This window comes from Diadema antillarum, unplaced genomic scaffold (assembly GCF_040938485.1).
Source record: "Diadema antillarum isolate AM-2024a unplaced genomic scaffold, OU_Dant_1.0 scf00000068, whole genome shotgun sequence".
Lineage (NCBI taxonomy): Eukaryota > Metazoa > Echinodermata > Echinoidea > Diadematoida > Diadematidae > Diadema > Diadema antillarum.
This window is the reverse complement of record NW_027270957.1, coordinates 1,094,172-1,104,117: the sequence shown is the minus strand read 5'-3', so window position 1 is coordinate 1,104,117 and position 9,946 is coordinate 1,094,172. Positions and strand designations below refer to the sequence as shown.

At 37.3% G+C, this 9,946-nt stretch overlaps 1 protein-coding gene across 1 annotated transcript; it reads right to left on the bottom strand.

Annotated features, from left to right (window-relative positions):
• Positions 1 to 1,657: 1,657 nt before the first annotated feature.
• LOC139716646 (adhesion G-protein coupled receptor G6-like) lies at positions 1,658 to 9,328 on the bottom strand. Its single transcript, XM_071628174.1, has 8 exons — positions 9,209 to 9,328; positions 8,515 to 8,700; positions 7,346 to 7,711; positions 5,449 to 5,601; positions 4,684 to 4,808; positions 3,867 to 4,150; positions 2,964 to 3,030; positions 1,658 to 2,231 (listed from the first exon to the last, which is right to left on the bottom strand). The coding sequence occupies exons 1-8, from the start codon at positions 9,326 to 9,328 to the stop codon at positions 1,658 to 1,660; spliced, it is 1,875 nt and encodes a 624-aa protein (XP_071484275.1).
• Between the last annotated feature and the right edge of the window lie 618 nt (positions 9,329 to 9,946).

Genomic DNA, 9,946 nt, shown 5'->3' with positions numbered 1-9,946 from the left:
AAGCTGAAGCACCATCTTCTGCTACTCTGACACCAAAATAATGGAAATTCAAACTGTTTGTATAAAGTAATGTTCGAGTTTAATCTTTCAAGTCTTTGTAGCTTTCTCGTTCATAACAATACATCGAGCATAAAAGATAGAATGAAACAAATCACAAATACATAACTTAGGTTATCTTGGATGACCTGAACTGGTGATCCCCTCAGCTTGGCTCAGTCGCCATCAATGCCGGATCCACTCGTCGTCGACCTCGGCACAGTCGCTTGGCTTGTCTCTCGGAAGCACCCCTTGACTTGGCCACTCAGCTAGACGCTACCCTATCGGCGGTCCTCTCAGCTCCTCGGCCTTCACTAGTCCCTGCTACCACGCAGACTCATGCCTTGACCTGCGATGCCCGAGCTCAAACGACGGCGAGCAGACAAATGGAGATTGAGCTCCGTTCCAAAGTTCGGATCATAACTGTCCGAGTTCAGTTTTATCGGCAGCTGGAGCTCGCATCTCACCGACGTAGAAAACCAAACCAAGACTATATTACCGTCTCTTTGCACACGGTAAAGGTTGTGCAAATACTGACTACAGAAACTTTACAGACTTAATGTTCCAGTTGTGGCAAACTTTCCACCAACAGTTTTTCATATCACGGTCATGTTTCGAGGCCAATTCTGTGTCCATCTGAATGCCAAACGTAAATGTTACCAGTGATAGATCCCCACCCCCCCCCCCCAAAAAAAAAAAAGAAAGAAAGAGAGAATCCCCCAGCAATTAGCCTTGTATCTTTGTCTTGCAGGAACATAGAATACCCTTTCTTGAAAAAAAAATACATTTCAAAACTCACATTTGTTTGACCATTATTACAAGTATTCACTTTTGTGATAGAAAGTTTGTTACATCAACTGAAAACTGTACCTTTTAATATAAAGCCAAAATGTTACAATCACGGGCTCCATACGGGAATACATACAATGATTATTGTTATTCTGTGCAATCATCTCATGACGGATTCATCATGTTTATAAATTACATGAACTCTACATAAGTTTCAATCTACGTAAGTTTCAAATCTCAGCCATGTACTTGGTACTCCACAGATAAATACGTCATTATATTCATACTAAAAGCTGTCTTGTAACGTTTCCTAAGTGCACCACTGTAATTAAGAAATCTTAATAGTGCCATAGTTCAATTCCATGCTCATGATCTACATAATATAGGATTTGTTTTCCTCTTGTTAATTAATAGAAGACAAGCAGAGACAAAGAAAGAAAAAAAAAAGAAAAAAAAAGAGAGAAAACACAAATATTACTCCGGTAGCCCTGCACTTTCAAAATGGTATTACCCCCCCCCCCCCCCAAAAAAAAAAAAAAAAAAAAAACAAAAAAAAAACATACAAAACACGCCAAAACATACAAACACAACAGGCATGAAGATACAGGATATAACAACGAATCTTTCCGTTCAAAAGAGTTTGAAGTTTCTTACTATCAATGTAATGATTATTTGTATATCGCATTCAAAGATATCGAGTTTAATGTTTTCTCGTTGAGTTGTTCAGCTGCTTCCGAGTACCCATAACATCAAGATATAACGAAGAATTGTTCCATTTGGAAAGACCATTTCTGTTTCCATACCAGAGATATGGCCCTGCAATTCTTTCATTTCACGAATCAAATCCTTCGTTTTGGTTGGGCATCCTCCGCATTCTTTCTGGTAGAGTCACTTCCACGCTCTCGGGGAGGAATCCCTGCGAACCCAAATTGTTACTCTGCTTCGCTTTTCTCTTTCCACCAGACTGGAGGAGCCGTCCAGAACTATTCTTCACAGATGAACTGTTGTTAGCGAAGCTAGAAGCCCGCTTGGACTCTGGCAAACAGCACTGGAATTGACTCCGCCAAATTCTACGCACTTGCGGCTGCCGCACGCAGTACAGCATAAATATGAAGTATCCCTGTAGCGAGTTAAGCACGGTGAACATGGCGAGAACAGCCTCGCTCGCCGGTCTGATGATGCTCAGGTACCCGAGGGCCCAGGTGAGGCCCATCAACAGAAGAATGCAGATAGCGTTTTGGAAGCGACGGAGGCGCCGTCGCTTTTCTGTATCGTCCATCATCCGACCTTTGACCGTTTTGTTGAGTCGTCTTATCACACGAACGAAAACTACGAGGTTGAAAATCATGATCAGGCCGACAGGAACGAGCACGCCGCCAACCAACGGCCAAAGGGTCAAGAAGCAACTGTAGGTCCAAAAATGGAGGAAAATAAAATAAATATCAATTTTAATCTTTCAACTAGTTGTTGTTTTTTAGCTCGCATAGCACCTTTTGCAGAGTAAGCTGGGAAAGCTTCCTTACTAATATATTTCGACAGCATTGTAGCCATATCGGCAACAAAGGCCAACTTGATTCAAATTAATGATTCTTGCATTGAATTGTTATATTGTAATTGATTGACAACGGTTGACAACATCAGGTGCAATATCCAACCTTATATAGTTAGGAATATACCTTGGTCAATGGGGATAAAATTAACTTTTATTGAAAATATCAATTACATCGTACTTTCTTTCGCGGATTTACAATTGATATGCAAGAATGAAATATAATGGAACAAAGACTAGTCTATATGTTTTCTCGTAGGATATTCATTTTTCCGTAGAAGATACGTAATGATGAAGTTAAGGCTTCGGATGTCCACGCAGGTTCGAACAGGCTCGTCCGAAAATTACGTTCTTAAACTATAGATGTTTACGCGTGCACCATGTCCCTCTCCACCCAGATTTGTAATCTGCTGTAAAATAGGTTCTTTTTAATTTTCGGGTAATCATAATGGCAGGGTATCTTGAAAAGAAGAATGTTAACAAGGCCACTCATAGGTGATAATATTATTATCAACATTCCCGAATTAGGCAACCAATTTCTACACTGGTACAAAGTGCCAAATATCACATAGGCATGAACAAAACTTACTAGTCAGTTTCAGCATACATCTGACGTGTCGCTCCAGCACTTATGGCCACGACAAGGACAGGACATCCTATATTGAATGATCAAGAATTTTGCAGACATTTGTAAACATCCGATATTTGTTTTAGCTTTGTAAAGAGCAGAAAATTACCGTTATTCATTTCTAATTGTTAAAGCAATCATCCAACATTTACTAGTATTTTAGCACCGTACGGAGCCGAATGTTACGTTAATCATTTTCAAATGTAAAAGCAAACATCCGACATTCATTTAAGCATCTTACGGAGCTAATGTTATCCTTATCCATTAACGAATGAGAAAGCAAGCATCCGCTATTAATTTTCGCATCTAAATGAGCCGATTGATAACGTCAATCATTTCCAAATGTGATAAGCAACAATCTGTTATTTCATTTTGGCATCGGACGGAACAGAATATTACCGTTATTCATTTCCAAATTTAAATGCAAACACGCGACATTTATTTTATTATCGTACCGGGTTGAATATTATTATTCATTTCCGAACGTCAAAGCAAACATTCGACATTTATTTCAGCATCTTCCGGATCCGAATCTTACCGTTATTCATTTCCAAAAGTATAAACAAACATCCAACATTCATTTTAGCATCTTAGGGAGCCGATTGTTACCGCTGTTCATTTCCAAAAGTTAAGGCAAACATGCGACTTTTTGTTTGGTGGCCCGACGTGAATTTTTGGTGGCCCAAGGCCATCGGGCCACCGTAAGTGTTGAGCTCTGCATCTAGGAAAAGTATATATTATGACTTGATTTATCATAAGCTCCATTGGCTGAAGCAACATTTAGGCGTGTAATTTCTATTATGCATTTCATTTGCCTGCAGACTGTAGACAGAATAGATAATTGGTATTACAAGATAACCTCACCCCATGCAACCAGCGACGCCTTACGCATGAAGTAAGGCAGGTAAGTGTTGAGCACGCGCACAAACATGATGTGCATGTTGTAACCTTCGACCCCCATCCATAAGAGGGATGCTAGCATGAAGTAGTGCAGAAAGCCCGCCAGAATGCAGCACGGGATAGGCTCGACCTCTTCCACCCCTCGCGCCGTGTCAAAGGTGATCATCAGCACAAAGGTCACGTACAGACCAAGGAGTGCGCAGCACAACGAAATCAAAATTTGATTTGGTTTGCGATCCCGTAATTTCCTGCAAGAAATGAAGAATCCCCAAGCAACTACCGTTAACTCCTGAGGTACATTTACAATAAGAATAGTACTGTAATAACAATGATGATGATGATAATAATCATGAAAGAAATAATAAAGTAATAATAATGCATTTAATAAATCAGTGTTTAACGATTATCGATGATTTGTATAGACCTATTGTTTATATTTTCCAATTTATATGAAATGAATGAATGGACGTTAAATGAGCTCCCCCTCTTTCTCTCAATGTAAATAGTACATGATTCAAAGTGGTATTAATTTTTTTCGATGTAATAATTCTGTCAAAGTTAGATGTAGTCAACGATCATTTTCTATTATTCTAACTGTAATGTGGCAGGGTATCCTTCACACAAAGTATCCCAAGCTCATACATACTGCATTTATCACGTCACCATCATTAAGAACTTTGCATCAATGCTGAAAAAGTTATTATTATTATTGTTATTATTATTTATTATTATTATTAGTAGTAGTAGTAGTAGTAGTATCATAATTATCATTAATTTTCACCTGTTAAAAACATAAGTTAGAATGGTGACTAGCAGTCCCCAGATCGACATGCAACATCCCACGTAACTGATGATTTCTAGGATGAAGTCAACTTGGTCTGAGATTGCAGAACCTCCGTATATATCCTGGTGGAGAAAGAAAGAGCAGAGTAAAAATGAAATTGACTTAGGAATTCATCCTAAAGACACATTCTCATTTATTTTATACATTGAGACGCGTAAAGCATGAGTGATTTTTGTTTTTGCCGTAGTCAGTTGCTTATTCATTTGTGACATCAAAATGAATGTCATCATAATCTGCATCATCTTGGTATAAAAAGATCTATCTTGGACTTGATTTGATTATTTCAATTCATCAGTTCTGATTAAACTCTATAACTGTACACTTTATTCTTGGTATCATTCTAAATCATTCCAAATGCAATATAGATGTGTCTTGTAAAGGTGGTAACATATCATAAACTGATTAATTTGTTATGCATACCGTGCTACTGTATTGATTATCAATATCATCGCAGTTGTGTTGATAATTATGAAAATAAGTGTGTGTTGGTACATTCTTTGCCTTAAATTATTTCTAATACACGTTCATTTTATGTCGTCTGAGCTGAACATGCTCAATAAAATGATTAGTCTGGACGTGTAAGTTCAACAAGAATGTACTTACTCTCTGTTCCTCTGCGAGTTCGTGATCATCATTATTATTATCATTATCGCCACACAATGCCACCATTGAAATATATCAGTAACAAAACATTTGACTTACCATGAGAATACCAAAATTTGTTAGATGGTTACATTCACACTCCGGTCGTTCATCGGTGCTGGAATTACTCAGCGAGCAGCCTCTGGTCGACCAGTTACCCGTGCCGTTGTTAGCGTCAAAGTCCCAAAACACGCAGATTGGATTTGTAGCATTCTGTGTGATTTCAAATGAATTTGCTTTTGAAAAATGATCTACGGTTTGATTTAGCTCACCAAGGAAAACTGATACCTTTGATTGTGATGTCATTAATAACCACCGGACAAGTTCCAATGAATGTGACAAGCTGCAATGGAAGATCTGATGTAACATTCCTCCAGTCACTTGCAAGTGGCTATTTTTTCTTGATTAGCGACGACTAGCCATTGCAGTTTATGGAAATCCACTAATTAGTGTTTAGACACTGTAACTTCAATGGAAAATAGCAAAAGCCGGGAATTTGACGGTTTCCAGGCGGATTTCAATAAACTATGTTTTTTTTCTTCAGAATCTAAGAGACTTTTTCAGACAGATATATAATCATCCGTTTCAATGTGGCCAATATGCACTGATCTGAGGAGAGGCTACTGAATACCATCATTTTTAAGAAAGATCTGTTATTTAAAAAGACCTGTTATTTAAAAAATGGAGACGATTTATCTTTTGAATATTGATAATAATATAAGTTGTTAACGAAATCTTGGGATTATGTTAAGGAGGGTTCTTTCTCAACTAATTTAGTAATGACTAAACTGGGCGAAGAGGGGGAGGTTTATAGCAAAAGATATTCGATTAGAATTAGACATGACAAATTACGCGAACCTTTAAAAGATTTCATTTTGGTTGCTTTTAGCAGATGCTGAAAGAGTTTTTGTCGATCCCAAAAAGTAACTAAAACTAACGATATTATCTCAAAAAAGATTACATCCCGAATACAACGTTTCAAGATGTATCTCCGTTTAGGGGGAAAATCTAAACGTTTGAAAACAGATGTTTTTAAGCAGTTACCTTTACAGAGTAAATGACATTTCATTCTCTTAGAACATATTTCTGACTGGACGAGCAAAATTCGTATTCCTTCGTTTTAATGTACTCTGTCGATTCAATTAAGATATTCTTAGTATAAAATATAACATAATATTCTCGGTATAAACAGGTACCTCATGTTGCCTTGCACAAATAATAATGTACTGGTCCATGTTCATTTTACTCAAATTCTTCCGAAGAAATTTCGCATTTATTAAGGAAATTCAGTAAGAGATACATTTTACTTGAATTTGAACATCATATTCTTGGTACTCGCATCCAATTAACTCCTAACAATTTTATTTTGACTCATTTACTGGTAATTTCTGCCTACTTATTTCCGTTGCTTTATAGATTTAAACTATAAGAACTTTCGTTGCAAACTTAATAGAAAAAGTAAGTTGTATTGAATTTCCTTTCACAAAATGTAAAAAATTATATTTCGAATTATTCATAGCCGAATAAAATTGCATGTTCTTTCAATTAACGTTGGATCATTTACACTGAGTGCATGTTCCGTTGAAACTTCTACAAAATTAATGTATTCAATATTGACGGTTAAATTTTAACTGCACATATGTATACTTTTGCGACCATTGTATTGTATAACATAATTCTCTGTGCTCATTTTGAGAAAGTGAAAGATTTACTTTCAGGAAAGAAAAAAAAAACTTTAACCAGTTCACATCACAAGTGTAATGTTCAGTCATCTTTGATGAGGTGGTGAAACACTAGTTTTGATTTATTTGGATTGCATTTCTCTGTATAGCTTTTTAGATATTCATTGTGTCAATTTGCACGATCTTTGATGTTTCGTTCATCAAAGCTAAGATGATACAAAAAAAAAATGCAAAGCACCGCCAAACCAGACGCTATAAAAATCGCAACAGCTTACCTCTACGAGAGGTGTGAATGAAGCTCGGACTGGTTGTACCAGGTTTTCTATCACCTGATCCCCGATAGAAGCCGCTATGATGCGAGAATTGATGGTCCTGTTAAAATCCCCATTATTTACATTCTGGAACGAGGACGGAAAGAGCGACGGGTCACGGAAACCGGTAACGAACACGCGGGTTGCGTCTGCACTTGCAACAACCTCACCAGGAACGAAAAGGCTTGCTTCCGGCAGAACGCTTTGGCTCTCTGTGGTATCTCCTTGCTCCAGACGAAGATCATCAGTTGCTATGGTATCATTGTCACCTGTCACTGTCAGAAGAACTGAAAAACCATCCTGACTTTCTTCCGGCTCAACATCATCAATCTTGTAAGTAAGTTGTTGAGGAGAGAAAGAAAGAGAAATATAGGAATTAACGCAAAGGCATAAGGCTTCACCTGAAGTTGTGGATTCATCGTTTGTATAACTGGGATATTATTAACTAGGTCATATAACCGTTTTCTCATTATTTTTAAAATAGCTATATTATGCACTTATATACTGCCGACAATACTTATTTATTCTTTTTTTTTAGAATAATGGGACATATTTTGTAACATGAATAACACCGCAAGCATATACAGGTCACTCGGTATAATCCTCTACAAAAGGGGAGTACAAGTATTTTGTTTGCAAACATCAAGATAATGATTTGAGGGTTCAACCCTATAGTTTATATAATTTAAACATACTTGTGGCATGCGCAAAACCAATATTGAAAGGCAACTTTGACCTGTGTAAAGCATAGAGAATACATGACGAGTATTTTGTGAGTAGCACTATGACACATAGTGGATATAAAACCTATATGGTTTTCAATAGGAGAACCCGAGTTCGAATCTCATCATGTACCTACGTGCTTGGTAAGATGTCATCACTCTATTGCGTTCTAAAGCCTTCTGGTAAAGCAGTGAAAACAATGAAGAGGCTACCCTGGACAAAAAAAAGTTCGTAACTTCATGATTTTGAGTTTCTCTCTGTCTAATGACAACTTGTATTTTTCGAAGTCTTCAGAAATATCTTTTACCGATTGCGCAAATACATACTATTAAAAAAAAAATACAAAGACGTAAGGCTCTCATAATCATAACACAGAATCACCATGAATGTCTTCATAATGAATGACTTACCACTGCGGCTACGTTGGGCTCCGTTACCGTTAGCGGTTCGTCTTCTGGGAGCTCAACATTAATGAACTGTTCCTCCATGGATCGTACTGCTCTGCTAACAGCACCGCTCATCTCCTGCGCCATTTGTAATTCATCATCCGATGTGTCTGCCATGTTGCTGACAATATCCACGACCGAAACAGTCACCTGTTGAAATGAAATAACTTTCTTGATGCTAGGCACGCTGACAATGGGATCAATTCTAATTACATTGTACCCTATTACAACTAGACATGCGATTTTGGTTTTAAAGGTTATATCAGAGATTATTCTTAGGGATGACGACACGCAAGAAGCAAATACTGAATCACCAATGTCTTCACATTGACTTTGCAAGGAGCAAATTACCAAATACGCCATGCAAAATGTCATTTTACTTCTTGTGCCACTTGATACTAAATATACTTCACTTCATCTATGTATTGGTATCGCAACAATTTTTAAGCTGTATTTCTTTCGGAGAATTTAGCGTGCATTACTGATAAACACATTGCGTGAATATATTAAAGAATGTCCATGAGAGTCAAGATTTTCTTTAAGAAGATAAAACAAGAAAGGTTTGTTGTTGTGCAATATGTAAGACACATGATATCATACTTAATACCAGGCACAAAAAGGCTGGAGGAAAAGCAAACAGCAAAATTGTAAACAATACCTCGACGTCGACAGAATCTACACTAGCAATATCCTGGAGGATTTCAGAAACGGTTTCGAGTCCTGCGGCGGTGAGAGTATCCGTGTTTTCCGTTATTTCAGCAGCTTCAGATGCGACCATCTCAGCATTTTGATCGGTTACTTCTTCCTACAGCCATTAGGAATAAACCATCAACAGTTATTGATTTATATGGATTAATAAAATGCATCAACATCTTGTACAACAATATGATACTAAAATGAAATACTTAATATATTAAAATGAAGTTATAGTGTTGGTTGAGCCCGCATTCAGGTTTCTAACTTTTGGGTGAAATGAGAAACCTTCTATGAAATATGAAACAACATGTAATTCCAAGAGGAATGCAACGTTTGTAAGTAAAAATTGGTCGTAATATTGCTGAGAGATCCAATACAAAGGGATACTAAGAAAAGGTGGGACCTATCTTTTATTGTGGATTGCTTTGTTTTATATTGTTTTTGGATATCTCAGCCATTTCAAACCAGATTTTCATCACATAAACTTTGAATGCCTCTCAGAATGGAATGCCTTACTGTAACGTTTCATAAGTGGTTGCTTAGTATCTCGCTAAAAATGGTAAAAGCTCATTCTTCATCTGCACCAATACTATACTTTACAATCCCTATAGCACACTAATACTTGCCGGATTTCCGATTGACAATGCGAGGTAGCAATTTGATCATAAGAGTTTTCATTTAGACCTAGGGGTTATTTGCC

Coding starts and splice junctions, on each gene's coding strand:
- LOC139716646 (XM_071628174.1), bottom strand. CDS start 9,328: ATGGTCGCATCTGAAGCTGCTGAAATAACGGAAAACACGGATACTCTC. Junction 4,809..5,448: donor CAAATTTTGGTATTCTCATG/GTAAGTCAAATG, acceptor TTTCTCCACCAG/GATATATACGGAGGTTCTGC. Junction 4,151..4,683: donor CTAACTTATGTTTTTAACAG/GTGAAAATTAAT, acceptor CATTTCTTGCAG/GAAATTACGGGATCGCAAAC.